Genomic DNA, 15156 nt, shown 5'->3' with positions numbered 1-15156 from the left:
TGCATTCTCTGTTATTTCAGTCATTGTTGACAAAAGGAGGGGAAATATGGAAAGTTGGGTACATTATCGTTGAATGTACAAACTTTTGAAGATCTAGAGGTCAACATAACCTTTCAACATTGGCCTGAGATTGATTGTGGCGCCATAAAGGGTATTGTCTCAGGATGTGATTTATTTGCCGGTTCTGTTTGAATTTAATCTTAATGTTGTCTTGTTTTATTAATAAGTAACTCTTTTGATGTCATGAATCACTGCTTTCAATTACCTATTTATGTGTTTCACCAATGATTGCTTCATATGGTCCTTTAACAGACAAACGGGACTATAAATTCTCCCACTCTTTCTCACTGGGACATTTTAACAGTCTCTGTAAGGTAAGTGCAAGACCTGCAGAGTATTGAACTTTATGCATGGCAGCATCATTTGATTTGATATTGTCTTTTTCAGCGAGATCTTGTGGTGGATGCAGTCCATAATGGGGGTGACAGGGGGTTTGTTGTTGCTCTGTATTTTGCTGATTTTTACAGGAAGCACTTCAGGTAAACAATCTGAATATTTTCATTATGATACATACTGGTATTTATTGTGTCATCTTATACTCCACCTATTGAAAAAGAAAACCAACAACATTATTTTAAATAGATTGTTTTGTGGATATATTTTTTTAATTGAAAACAGAATAAATTCTACCCTGAAATTTATCCTTGAGTAGATTTAAGATAACACATTTTTCTTTGGCACTATCAGTGTAGCATATTTCTATCCTAGTGATAAAGTTACATTTACCTAAATATTAAAAGTTTTAGATGCCATTTTTTATGACCGCACCATTACATCACATGAAAACTTCTTGTTCATAATTTCACACCTACTTTCCTTTATCAATATCACATTATTATATCATTTTTAGAAATTGAATAACTAAAACCTCCAATGTTTTTAAACAATAATACACCATGAGCTGGGTGCAGTTTTAAGAGACACCGTAAAACCTCACATTCAGTGTTGATTTTAAGTATGCCACTGGAAATATATAAATATATATAAACTGTGGTGATATTGTATTTTAGCAATTATCTAAAATTGATGTAAAAGATGGCAATCACACACTTTAATTAATTACACAGGTATCTCTAAGTGATTTGAATTTATTTTCTGTGAAATTGTACTCATAGAATAGCTCAATACAAATCATCCCAAATCTAAAAAGTTTAGTTAATTTATGGCGATTGTATGTAATAGCTTCATTTTAACGTTTCATTTAAAAAAAACGACTAAAAATGATCAGCAAAACTATCCTCTTACTTCTCACAGGGACACTTGTCACCAGCTGTGATTCATGTCATGAAGGAGCCAGCTGCCTAGAGTCCCGAGAAAGAGGCGACTCCCTCACCAGCCACGCGCTCTCTTGCGTCTGTAAAGATGGCTTTGTAGGCGATGGTCTCACCTGTTACGACACAAAACTCTGCAGTGACTCGTCATGCTGTAGCCGAGGTTATCACTGGTCACCAGACAGGGGCTGTGTGGACACCGACGAGTGCTCCCTCCCAGACTCACCCTGCAACCCATCTCAGGTTTGTCAAAACACCCCGGGCTACTTCAATTGCCTGGAGCCTTCCTCAAGGACCAGAATGGGACCTTCTTCCCAATTTGTCCAGTTCAGCTGTGGACCCACGGTTTGTCCTTCAGGCATGGACTGCATCAGTAGCAATGGGACTATGCGCTGTGCTGACCCCTGTGAGCACTACACCGTGCTGAATGATACGTGGCGTTCGACGGATAACACATTGATTGAGACCAGGTGTGACTCCGGTATTCAGTGGCAAGGCTGGTATCGCCTCTTTCTGGGGCAAGCCAGTGCTCATATTCCTGAGAGGTGTGTAGGAACAAATAGGTGTGGAACCTCTGCTACCATGTGGATAACAGAGCCTCACCCCACAAGCTCAGATGAAATTGTCAGTCGCACTGTGTGTAATAACTGGGTTAGCAGCTGCTGCCAATTTAGCTCACACACCATCCATGTCAAGCTCTGCCCTGGAGACTACTATGTCTACAAACTTGTGAGGCCATCCGCTTGCAACCTTGCATACTGTGCAGGTATTGTTCCATTTTAAACATCTTTACAATGTAACAACAAAGTCATTTTTTTCCATCAATTTAAGAGTTGTAGATGAGTCAAGACTCTTGTTCTTGAGATGAATGGTCCAAAAATTATCTCTCTGTCTTTTTTTTCTTCTTTACAACAGAGTCGAACAGAACAGGCCCTTCAGTTTTACCAACTACACCTGATCCTACACCAGCGTACTTCAACACCACTACAACTCCAACTCCAACTAACATCACTGGCACAACAACAGCAGGCAACAGCTCAGCAGCTGAGGGGGAGGTCCGCCTGGCCAATGGAGGAAACAACTCCTGCTCTGGCAGAGTAGAGATCTTCCACCATGGACAATGGGGGACGGTGTGTGACGACTTCTGGGACATGGTGGATGCTCAGGTCGTGTGCAGACAGCTGGGCTGTGGCAGTGTGCTGTCAGCGCCACATGGGGCACGCTTTGGACAGGGCACAGGTCCCATCTGGTTGGATGATGTTGCGTGCAGAGGCAGCGAATCAAAGCTCAGCCTGTGCAGACACGGAGGTTTTGGATTTCACAACTGTCAACACAGTGAGGATGCTGGTGTCGTCTGTGAAGGTAGATTCACTTTTGTACAGCTAAAGGAAATTAAGTCTCTTTGTGTAACATGCTGTCTATGGTGTAAAATGTAGCTGAGAGAATTTTTGTGATAACCTACTGGAGAAATATAAAATATGTGCTTTACACTACTCGTTTTGTTATCTGCAGGCTCTGTAGCCTAAAACAGCTTTTGTCATTTTAAACAGAAAGATGTTGTATGTTGTTTTTAATAGACATCCTCGTCTTCATGAGGTCCATCTCTCATGTCTCATATCAACAATATTATGTTGCATGTTTTTTCTTTTAGCTGGTTCACCAGTGAGGCTGGTCAACTCTGACAACCGCTGCTCTGGCAGAGTGGAGGTTTACCATGAAGGACAGTGGGGGACAGTGTGTGACGATGGCTGGGACCTAACTGACGCCAACGTGGTGTGTAGACAGCTGGACTGCGGCACTGCTCGTTCAGCACTAAGTAATGCAGCTTTCGGACAGGGCAGCGGACCCATCTGGTTGGACGATGTCAATTGTTCTGGAAATGAACCATCGATAACAGACTGCAGACATCGAGGGTTTGGGGTCCATGACTGTAGTCACCCAGAAGACGCCAGTGTCGTCTGTGAATGTAAGTATCCTTTTATAGTTAGAAATGTTTTCACATACTGTAATACAATTAAAATGACATACTGAGGTGAAGATTTATCTAGGGTCTCGTCTTGGTGTGATCTGGTATATAGTATTAACCATCTTATCTCATTTCTCTCCCACCTTTATTTGGTGACCTTGTATCATTCTCTTTAGTTCAGAGCCCTCCATCCCAGCCTTCTCAGCTCATTTGTGGCCTTGATAAGCTCCAGGTGGGGCTGGATCTGGCTGGCTTCACATCTTCTGGTTTGAACCCATTCTCTGGGAACATGGCTGCCCTCAACTGCTCCTGGGTCAGAGTGCGCAATGACGTAGTGTGGTATGAAGTGGAGGCCACGGCAGATGCCTGTGGAAACACATTGAGGGTAAAGACTTACTGTTTGTTCTTTGTATGTTTTATTTTATGTAAACAGGATCGGGTCCTCCACCTCAAGGACAGTTTGTCTGACCACTTGGTCATGATGCTGCTAGCACATAGCATGTCCTTTCAAGCTGACATTACCATTCAACTGACTAGTAATATTATCCTCCTCTGCTTTGCAGACCAACGGCACACATGCCATCTACTCCAATAGTTTATTCATCTACCCAACAAACAACTCGTCCTTCATGCTTCCTGTGAGTCTTCCCTTCTCCTGCGCGTATCCCCTGGACACAGACACCAGCCTGAACATGGCTATCAGACCATTCCTTGGGTAAGTAGCCTTTTGTTGTTTTTAAATAATGATCTCCTCTGTGTATAACTGTTAAGTGTTTATAACATTTTTTTAAATTATTCTTTTGACATCACATCACAAAAATTGGCTTCGTCTATATGTTGCATTTAACAGTTCTTCTTGGCGTGAACATGCGTTGTTGACCTTAAGTGATGGTGTTAAATACCTCAGCAACTTAGATAGCAAGCTCTTAAAGCTGTAAGCACAGTCATGCTGATGCCTTCTAAATGTCAGTGAAGACCATACCAACATTGTCATATCATCTACAGTGGTGGAGTGCCACAGCTGTCTTGTGAAGTGAAGAATCCAGTGGTACTTTGTAGATGAACAGAATATAAGGAGTATAACCATAACAAGATGAAGAAAAGACAGGAAAAAAAACTTTCCATAAGACTTGTCATAACAAGGGAAGCATATTTTTCCTAACAGGCTGGATGGTGGCATTTCAAGCTCTGGTCCCAAAGCCAGAGCCTCGATGTTTCTGTTCCGCAACTCCAACTACACAGACACTTATCCAGCAGGCGTGGTCACTCTGCCAGTGGGCTCGCCGTTGTACGTGGGCGTCTCTGTGGAGGAGAGAGATCCTAGGTTTGCAGTAGTTCTGGAGGACTGCTACGCAACTCACTCATCAAACCCTGACGATTCCACACAATACCCTCTCATCCAGAACAAGTAAGTGCCCCTATTGAGCATCAGCATTCCATAGTATGATGGGAATTGGAGAAACGTTTCTGTTATGGGGATGTGTATTTGTCCTGATGACCCATTCCACCCTCTCTCCCAGGTGTCCCACTGACCGCCAACAGGTGTCAGTGATTGAGAGCGGCTCGTCCCTCCAGGCTCGTTTCTCGGCCCTGTTGTTCCTGTTCCAGAATGAATATACAAATGTTTACCTTCATTGCAGCCTCAGCCTGTGTGACCAGAGGAGCTCCAATTGTGTTCCAGTAAGTCACACGTTTCACTTCATCAATGGCATGAATCCATAATCAGTGCTGCTTAAACACTGGGTTTTGATGGTCTTTTTCCCCGCTCTCTCCCACCACGTAGCCTTGCACAAGTAGGACCTATCGCTCGGTTTCCAACTCTGACCCTCTGAGTACCCTCACCATCGGACCAATCATTTGTAAGTATGAGTTTAAATTTGCTCTCAGGGCGTATGTCTCAACATGATGAACTATGTGGAATTAATTACCATGTTTTTTTTCTCTTATTTCTTATTTATCTTCAGGGGACAAGTCGCCGGAGTGAGCTGGTAACATACAGTAATAAAACAAACACATCCTTATTTGGAAATTATTATGTTTTAAGATCTTTTTTTATCCCTACCACATAAGATAGAAAGAACTGGTGTTAGTGTATTGCATAATACATCTTACCACACTTTGTATCATTCCTCAATTCTATTACCTTTGTAATTGTTGTACTATTAAATAACAATCAAAAAGAAACTACAGGGGTTAGAATGAAATTGACAGTATCAATATTTTTTCTTCTTCTCTTTGTGTATTACCAGTACAGTCCTGAAGTGAATATCATTAATGTGGGCTTTATGCTTTAAGTTTGCTTTGCTTTTTTATAAAGATTTTTTTAATTTGTTGTTTTGGCTTTGTTTCTTTTTACACAAAAGCATGGATTACTCTTTAGACCAAATACATTTTTTTGTCATATCATATTGTAAACAGTGGAACTGATATATGAGTATGTGGTATAAAATCACCTTGTTTTTTGTTGTTTTTTAAACAAAACTCTGTACCTTGATGGAATATGCAGTCGTTAACAAATTAAATGTGAAATATTGCAACCATGCCATGACTCTGGTCCAGACTGAAATTTGTCAACCATAATGATAAATTGATATTACACTTAGCACTGCTGTTCATGGTGGCCAGAGGATGAATTATGACAACTCTGGTGAGCCCATGACTTTTCCTCTGGCACCACCATGAGGTTAAAGTTTGTGCATGAGAGTGAAACGTTACAACTTTTTAAAACTGGATTACAGCCATGACACCATTCCTGCCTAGCAGCCACAGAGTTCACAGAAGTCCCTCGACACACGAAAAGTGATAAATACTCTCAAATCTGGGAACCCTTTTCTCATACACTGCCTGAGACATCACCTCCATCCTAATCAGGAGATTATGTTTTATTTAAAATACTCCTAAACTGCAAGAAGGTAAATTATTATTATTATATTCCTTTATTGATCCCCATGGGGGAAATTCGAGTGTTGCAGCAGCTCAACTACACAGACACAGACAATAAATACACATACTATACAACTACACAGACAATAAATACACATACTATACAACTACACAGACAATAAATACACATACTATACAACTACACAGACACAGACAATAAATACACATACTATACAACTACACAGACAATAAATACACATACTATACAACTACACAGACAAGACACATACTATACAACTACACAGACAATAAATACACATACTATACAACTACACAGACAGACAATAAATACACATACTATACAACTACACAGACAATAAATACACATACTATACAACTACACAGACAATAAATACACATACTATACAACTACACAGACACAGACAATAAATACACATACTATACAACTACACAGACAATAAATACACATACTATACAACTACACAGACAATAAATACACATACTATACAACTACACAGACAATAAGACAATAAATACACATACTATACAACTACACAGACACAGACAATAAATACACATACTATACAACTACACAGACACTAAATACACATACTATACAACTACACAGACAATAAATACACATACTATACAACTACACAGACAATAAATACACATACTATACAACTACACAGACAATAAATACACATACTATACAATACAACTACATACTATAGACAGACAGACAATAAATACACATACTATACAACTACACAGACACAGACAATAAATACACATACTATACAACTACACAGACAATAAATACACATACTATACAACTACACAGACAATAAATACACATACTATACAACTACAGACAATAAATACACATACTATACAACTACACAGACACAGACAATAAATACACATACTATACAACTACACAGACAATAAATACACATACTATACAACTACACAGACAATAAATACACATACTATACAACTACACAGACACAGACAATAAATATACATATACTATACAACTACACAGACACAGACAATAAATACACATACTATACAACTACACAGACACAGACAATAAATACACATACTATACAACTACACACATACTATACAACTATACAAGACACAGACAATAAATACACATACTATACAACTACACAGACAATAAATACACATACTATACAACTACACAGACACAGACAATAAATACACATACTATACAACTACACTGACACAGACAATAAATACACATACTATACAACTACACAGACACAGACAATAAATACACATACTATACAACTACACAGACACAGACAATAAATACACATACTATACAACTACACAGACAATAAATACACATACTATACAACTACACAGACAATAAATACACATACTATACAACAAAAAATGAATGAAGTGGTGATTAATAACCACTGTGTTGGGGTTGGTCACCCTCCTGCTGAAGGTCACAGTATACATGGCTCTGCTCTCTAGGAAACTCACAATAATGGCCAGTGTATGCAGGGGGACGTTTCACTTATTTGACTGACATGCCCAGCAGCCAATAGAATGGCTCTGTGGCACAGAAGTGGGCGGGGCATCTAATGACCAGTGTTTCCCAGGCGGGTTGAGGGTTTTACACCAGTTGGGGCTGATTTCCGCTCGGTGGTGGCAGTAGAGATTAAGCAGCCCCTCCGCCTTTTTGTCAGCCGTCGTCATGTCCAACAACAATGCCAGCAACAACTTAATCATCGCCCAGAGGGCCGTGAAGCAGCTCCGGCTAGAGGCCAGCATCCGGAGGATCAAGGTACGAACCCCGTCCACACAAACACGGAAGACTGAGCCGCCTGTTGAATGGCGGAGACGCACTGTTGCAGAAGCGACACGGACTCTTGCAACATAGTTTCAACAAAGTGCTCTTTAGGACCAGCGGTGACGCAAGTTCTGGGTCAACTTAAACACTGTCTTCAGCTGTTTTGTGGAAGCGTCAGCACTTTGAAGTGACAAAGTATCTGAAGTAGGGACACGTTTATCAGAGTAGGAGTTAGTGGTGTTTGGTTATCTGAGGGGAAACAGGTGAACAGTATCTCTGCAAATGTTACACAGCAGACACACCCGTCCACTGCTTGCAAAGTATATGCAAAAACAAAAAAAAAGCACCAGTTATTCAGTGTATGTAAATGTGACAGCAGGCCAGCTGGAAGCTTTTGCAACTGTGATGGACTGTTTGTGTTTCCTCTCACGCACAACCTCCTCACATGTCTGGCTCTGCAGGTGTCCCAGGCTGCTGCTGAGCTGAAGAACTTCTGTCTGCAAAATGCCTCCAAGGACCCCCTCCTGGTCGGGGTGCCCTCCAGTGATAATCCCTTCAGACCCCCAAAGTCCTGCTCCCTGTTCTGAGGTAGGCCTGCTTTTTTACCTCATTGAGGCCTCAGCTGGGAGAGAAGCTGGTGAATTTATTACACAGAAAATGCAGAAATGGATTACACCTTCACAACCAGTTTACATTTAGTTTGATTGATTACTTTAAGACAGGCACTATAGAGCCAAGAGCCACCAAGAAGTTGTGAAGGTCTAATACTTCACACGACATGACTTAATTGAACTCAAGATGGATTAGTCTGCACATTATTTTCTTGTTTAATCATTTGTCTATAAAATGTCAGATATTAACAGAAAATGGCCATCACAGTTGACCAGAGAGACGTCTTCAGATTGCTTGTTTTTTTTGTTTTTTTAACCAACAGCCCACAACTTAAATATATAGTACTGTATAAAAGTACAGTTGTATAAAATAGAGACATTTTTTTAATTGTTCTTAGGTTAAAGGGAAAATGAGCCTCCTTTGATGTAAATGTCCAATCAGTGTGGATAGCAATAGTAGTTAGTTGAAGCAGTTCATTTCTCTGTGCCTGCTATATTGATCCGGAATGATTGAATTTTCTTCTTGCAGCTGTGAATTCAGCTTTCTAACTCAGTATAGCAACCACTGAGGAATTTGTTGCTTTAATCGACAACAGTAACCATCAACACTGAGTGGACATCCACATAAACTGTAGTGAATCCTCCCTTTTTTTAAAAATGTTTCCTAATGATCTCTGTTTATCTACAGCAGAAAGAAAGGTGGAGGATTTCTCAATTTACCCATGGAAGCCTTTCTTCACTTCTGCCTGATGTCGCTGTAGATCGACCAGCAACTCCTCTTGGGATGATGCAACATGGGACTGATGGGTTCGGGGGAGGGAGCTGCTCTACTTGTTTGCCAAATTTAATGGTATCATAACTCCCATCTGTTACATTAAAGCAGGGCCAAACTCTACATGTAAAAAAAACAAAACCTTATTGACTCTAACTTGACTAATGATTAAGCCGTTCTTGGTTTACCTACTTAACATGTCCGGTTTCAATTTCCTGACCTAATGTTGTTTGTCTCCTGTCAGTGAAATTCAGCCCATGTGATTGGCTACTGAGAATGCAACTTCCTCTTGCATGTACAGTTACACCTAAAGGATTTCTTCACTGTACAGTTACACTTTGGCAGGTTTCCATTCATTTAAACCAGGTGCTGTTCAAGAATCAGAACATTTTGAGTTATATATAAATATAAATTTATATATATATACACTGTATTGTATTGTGTGTCTTTAGAAAACATTAATTAATGTATGTGGCCAACAGACAGACTGGTAGCTTTTAAGCTAAATTGAGTGGTGTCTTAAGCGATCCATGTATTTGTGGCAATGGTAAAGGTGTTACTACTATTCAAAGGTACAGCGACATGGTACAGATTTTAACCATATCAGTGAAGGGGGTTGTGATTGTCCTTTCATTCATTCTTTATTCCTGTATATATTTAACAGCCTGTTAAGGTTGCTTTTGTCACCCTAAGTGTTCCTGTCTTTAATTTAATTTAAAAAAAAAAAAAAAAAAAACACGTCAAGGCCTTACACTGTTTGGATAGTGAATCCTGCTAGCAAATTTTATGTAAATCACTTTAGATAAACAAATGGCCAAACAGCAAATGTTAAATATATCTTTTCAAAACTTCCAAATATTGTTTGTACTGAATGAATCATACTGCAGTGACTTGTTGCATTAATCGTTTTCCACACTGGAATCATATTCCAATCAACCAAAACTTGTACTACTGTTAGCCTTTATCTTTCTTAACTTTGCTACTTTGGGCAACCTTTTAAATAATAAACAACTTTTCCGGACACTAATTAATGCTGTATGTGATTTTTGAATATCAATCCTTTTTTTTAAAAGACACGTTCTTTTTTCTTCTTTTCTTTTTAAAACTTTTGAATTGTTTGAGACTTCATGACTCATAAGCTTTTAGTTTGCTTCTAAAACACTTGAACAGATCAAAGAAGATGCTACATAGAGGTTGCGGCCTCTTTGTTTGATTTAATTGTTGGTCAGTAACCCAAATCTGTTCACAGTTCAGTGGATGGGATGGGTGTTTTGTAAGCCGATGAACTGCTGGACCTAATTTGAATTGTCTAAAAATGACTACGGTGGATATCTGGCGACACTGTCATAAATGTACTGGATAATACCATTACAGGCAGCACCATTAACTCATAAGAATCAACTTCAGGGTTGCTGTTTCATGTACAGGCAGGATACTGGAATATTTCTGAGACTGATTTATTGATATTTGTTAGGAAAAACAAAAAAATAATGCAGGTAATACATGTTGTTGGCTCCACTTATGCTCTCCAAAACTGAATACAACACCATGCTTAATTTCACTTGGTTGGTCACATCCAATTTCACATGATGTGAAATTTGGGACTTAAATCCATTTTAGAAATCATCATTGACACAGTTAATCGTTCACACCATGTGCACAAGTTAGTTTGGTAAGAAGTTGTTGGACTGAATCATTTTAAATCCTGAAGCTTCAATCTAGCCCTGTGTTGGTGGTAATTAGCACAAGTGCCATCACCTGGAATTAAAAAGCAGCATTTGTCTGAGGAAGTTTCACTTTTTCTTCTCAGGTAAAGCACTAGAAACTGATCCGTTGCTCCTATAGTTATTTAGTGGTATGTATGTCATCCAAGTATTGTGTACACATTGTCCCAATGCTGTCGTGGTGCACTCTGTTTACATTTGCATGCGAGTAAAAATGGACCCTTGTTGCTAAAATGTGACCTATGGCATCCAGATGGCTTCCAGGTTTGTCCAGAAGCGAGTTGGAAGATGCTCGGAGTACTCAGGTAATACTGTCACCTTTTTACCTGAAATATAGAAGCATGAATCAAACGCTTTAGACCATGAATGTTTGAAAGAAAATAATCCAGCCCACACCACTTATCACCATCCCTCTGTCCTTAATTTCTCCCCTCCTTAACGTGTTGACTACAGACTCCTATCTGCTGAAGGATCCCAGCCCTTTGAAGGAGTTCTCTCACAGCGCCTCCCGGTGGGCTGACAAGGAGGAGCACAGAGAGCATGGAGACTCCCTTAGGGTCAGTAACAATGAATGCAATATATTAATGAAGTAGGGTTAATTCTAGGGAGGGGGAACTAAACATCTGTCATGTAGGAGCATCTAAAGGAGACGGATGAGCACGTGGGCAGGCTTCAGGACACGCTGAGCTGTGAACGGGCCAAAGTAAGTTGTATGATTAACAGACATTGTGGAATATGTTTCTACCTGAATCTACACTTTTCCCCTCTTCTTAAAACCATCTTTTCCCCTCTCGGTAGAGCACTCGTCTGCAGCTGCGTTGTAACCAGCAGGAGGCGGAGCTGAGTCGTCGGGAGAAGCACACCAACAGACTGAAGGAGCGAGTGTCTCAGCTCACTGAGCGACACAGAGAGAAAGGACCCTGTGAGACTCACACAGCTTATATATCAAATATTTATTTATATTTACCAGGCAACATTTACCATCTTGCGTTGTTCTACACAGCAATAGAGGTGTTGAACTATCCGCCTGGAGGTCGAGGCAAAAGAGAACAGCCAATCAAATCATTCAGGTCTACTGCCAAGTAAGTTGATGTTATCAGTACTTTGAGTGTAGCCTCAAAATGCATTCTCTCCACCTCTCACTAATCCTCATTTGCTCACCCCAACGTGTAGACGAGAAGAGGCGACACTGCGTCTGATGCTGGAGCGCAGAGAAGCAGAGCTCAGGGAGGCGATGAAGCTGCGCCACAGCCTCACCACGTTACTTCATGCACTCAGAGTCGACATGGAGCATGTGAGGAAAAATAAGAAACTTTTTGTTTTGTAGTTATTGACTGGTTCTGGTCAATAACTAGAATTGGTCATATTGGGCCCAAGAAAGCATACATTTAAAATATATTTTAACTAAACCATTAGCTAGTAGCAGTGCATTTTATCAAATGGTCTTCCTCAGCAGAGGACGCTGAAATGTCAAGTTAAGGAGTTAAAGCAGAGTTTTCCTAATACAAGATTAGTAGCCGTTGTAGAGCTTGAAAATTCTTAAAGACATTCATTCATGAACTTTTAAGCCACAATGGACGAAACGTCATCAAAATGGAAACTTTGTCGACTGAGGAAGATCGTGTAAAGTCATCGAAATCTCCAGAACGGCTACTTTAATGACCTTGTGTATATAGTTTAGAAAGGACTGTTTCCAAGATGAGAACTCAAAATTACAAATCAGTCTAATCTTCTTTTAAAGACCCTGTCAGACGTGGTGGATGTTCAGGAAGAAGTCCAAACTGAAGACAAAATGCTGGATCAAGCTGAGAGAGCGCTCGGTGACCATGTAACAGGAGGTGTGGTTCAGAGTTGGAGGCAGGTGCAGAAGAGGCTGGATGACGTCCCATCTGAAGGTAAACACCCAGGATGAACAATCTTCAAAGTTCTGAGAAGACTATCAAGAATTACGCTTTGCAAATGTCCGTCTTCATCTTCCCTATATTTGCTAAACCAATGAATGAGAAACACTTGCCTGAGGAGTACAATATGTGGTCTTTCTTGACTGTGGAGGTTACACTGGTGTGGATACCGACCATGACAAGCTCCTCACTCGACTAGAAACTGAACTGAAGGAGAGTCAACAACTTGTCAGATTACAACAGCAGCTGCTGCAGGTTCATAAAACCCATAACACACATTATTATTATTATTATTGTATGAACTTTTGTTAGAGTCAGACTTAGAAATACTGCTTTTGTCTGTCTACAGGACAGCCTTGCTTCACCTGTTGCCGCTGAACTGGCTGATTCCTACTTTTTGGAGGAGTGGGAACGTCTTCAGGTACGAGGGGCAGAGCTCAATCATCAGCGGCGGACTTTTGAAAGGGAGAGGCAGTCCTTCACCGACGCCGCCATCCGACTGAGCCATGAGGTGAGGAGAAAATTAAGCAGACACCGTCGCTAATTTGCCTCAAAGAGCTTCACAATCTGTAAAGTGTATGACACCCTCTGTCCTTAGACTGTAGAATTGGATATGGGAAAATTCTGCAGAAAAAACTTACTGGGGAAAAGAATTGAAGAAACATACAGTAGAGCAAACAGAGGAGGGATCTCGCCTACTTTCATTGTGAATTTACAGTCCTCCATACAAAAGATCACAGCATACTGGCATAAAAGGCTGCATGTTACTCCTTAAATTGTACTTTGTGTGTCTACAGCGCCGTGATCTTGAGCAACAGAAAGCCTCTCTCCTGAAGCAGCAGTATCTGTGCGACTCATCTCTGTCCTGTAAAGGAGCACCAAGCAGCAACACGAGAGAGAGCACAGCACTCGGTGAGTATGCAGATAAATGAAAGGTTGGAGGGGTGGGAGAAAAGTCCTTAACACATTATGTGCATGTGACTCCAGATTTCTCATGTTTGGGGCCCACTGGCATATCTGACTGTCTTCCCATTACACCATCTTCCACCAAGTCGGGGACAGCTGCTCTTCCTGGATCACATGAGGGAACATTCAGAGTTCAAACCCCAAGCACTCCTGAGCTGTACTCTGCCCTCAATCTGTCGTACAACTGCAGGTTAGTCAAGTCCTGCTTTCATAGAAACGGCTGTGTAAACAAAGAGAGAGAAATGACCCGTGAACAAACAACGTCTTAAGCTTTACCTGTGTTCACAAAGCATTCACTGTAATGTCAGTGCTTTGGATGAGTAAACTCTGACCCTGTGTGGTGCTGATGCAAAATAACTTTTGTGCAAAGATTTTTTTCCACTTTGGCTCAAATGAAACTGTTAAAATGTTCACCATAACCACCGCTGGTACTCACTCCTCTTCTCCCTCAGAACCAGAGAGGTTGATGACCAGTCAGAGACATGGGACGGCCAAGTAGACGGGATGGTGCACACACAACAGGCTGCACATTTAGACTTGTCTTTTAAATACCACTTTGATGATAGGTGGTGATTAAAAACCTATAGAACCTTATTTCCACTTTTTAAATAATAAACAAAGGCTGATTATATTTTAATCCTGTTTTGTTCTTTTTGCCACGTGGTGCTGTTTAAAAAACAATATACATTTTTCAATTGTAACCTAGCCTGGCCAATAAAATATTTTCTATGGTATCTAATCTAATATGATTGCTTTCAAGCCTTTTTGGACTACTGTTTGGCATTTATTTTGTCCTTTTGGAAAATAGTTCAGAATCCAAATTTTACTACATGATTTAAAATGCAATTGGCACTTTACATACTATATTTGCTTGTCTACACATTGTCCATCACTTACTTTTTTCAAACCATGACTTTTTTTTATTGTCTTTGATACTTTAGAGGTAGACAGGAAATGTTTCCTATAATAATGCATAACATTTTCTGATGTGAAGTATGGAGTACCTCAAGGCTCTTTTCTCGGTCCCTTGCTCTTCTCTCTTTATATTTCACCTCTTGGCCAAATTATCCGCAGTCATGGAATCCATTTCCACTGCTATGCTGATGATACTCCACTATTCCTATAAAGCAGATGATCTTTCCCAAAT

The 15156-nt window shown here is 40.3% G+C and overlaps 3 protein-coding genes across 6 annotated transcripts; all 3 read left to right on the top strand.

The window, feature by feature from the left end:
• The first annotated feature begins 314 nt into the window (after window positions 1–314).
• LOC129096448 (uromodulin) lies at window positions 315–5663 on the top strand. Its single transcript, XM_054605230.1, has 11 exons — window positions 315–374; window positions 448–539; window positions 1315–2097; window positions 2247–2693; window positions 2983–3297; window positions 3474–3682; window positions 3861–4012; window positions 4463–4705; window positions 4818–4977; window positions 5081–5156; window positions 5262–5663. Exons 2-11 carry the CDS (start codon window positions 464–466, stop codon window positions 5279–5281), a joined length of 2481 nt encoding a protein of 826 aa, XP_054461205.1. The 5' UTR covers window positions 315–374; window positions 448–463; the 3' UTR covers window positions 5282–5663.
• A 2186-nt stretch (window positions 5664–7849) lies between these two features.
• si:ch211-286b5.5 (uncharacterized protein LOC100003596 homolog) lies at window positions 7850–10445 on the top strand. 2 transcript variants are annotated; one of them, XM_054605255.1, is made up of 3 exons: window positions 7850–8029; window positions 8497–8623; window positions 9338–10445. In XM_054605255.1, exons 1-2 carry the CDS (start codon window positions 7940–7942, stop codon window positions 8620–8622), a joined length of 216 nt encoding a protein of 71 aa, XP_054461230.1. In that variant the 5' UTR covers window positions 7850–7939; the 3' UTR covers window position 8623; window positions 9338–10445. The 2 variants fall into 2 exon arrangements, with proteins under 2 accessions (XP_054461230.1, XP_054461229.1); XM_054605254.1 differs by having other exon boundaries at window positions 9335–10445.
• Window positions 10446–11155: 710 nt separating this feature from the next.
• si:ch211-286b5.4 (afadin- and alpha-actinin-binding protein) lies at window positions 11156–14716 on the top strand. 3 transcript variants are annotated; one of them, XM_054605239.1, is made up of 13 exons: window positions 11156–11228; window positions 11396–11447; window positions 11596–11699; window positions 11777–11845; window positions 11941–12064; window positions 12146–12224; window positions 12316–12436; window positions 12884–13037; window positions 13195–13298; window positions 13393–13554; window positions 13841–13955; window positions 14031–14199; window positions 14462–14716. In XM_054605239.1, the coding sequence occupies exons 2-13, from the start codon at window positions 11396–11398 to the stop codon at window positions 14580–14582; spliced, it is 1374 nt and encodes a 457-aa protein (XP_054461214.1). In that variant the 5' UTR covers window positions 11156–11228; the 3' UTR covers window positions 14583–14716. The 3 variants fall into 3 exon arrangements, with proteins under 3 accessions (XP_054461214.1, XP_054461213.1, XP_054461212.1); XM_054605238.1 differs by having other exon boundaries at window positions 11162–11273; XM_054605237.1 differs by having other exon boundaries at window positions 11162–11447.
• The last annotated feature ends 440 nt before the right edge of the window (window positions 14717–15156 follow it).

Source organism: Anoplopoma fimbria, chromosome 9 (assembly GCF_027596085.1).
Source record: "Anoplopoma fimbria isolate UVic2021 breed Golden Eagle Sablefish chromosome 9, Afim_UVic_2022, whole genome shotgun sequence".
In the NCBI taxonomy this organism is placed as follows: domain Eukaryota; kingdom Metazoa; phylum Chordata; class Actinopteri; order Perciformes; family Anoplopomatidae; genus Anoplopoma; species Anoplopoma fimbria.
The sequence above is the reverse complement of the archived record's forward strand: the minus strand, read 5'-3'. Positions and strand labels throughout refer to the sequence as shown.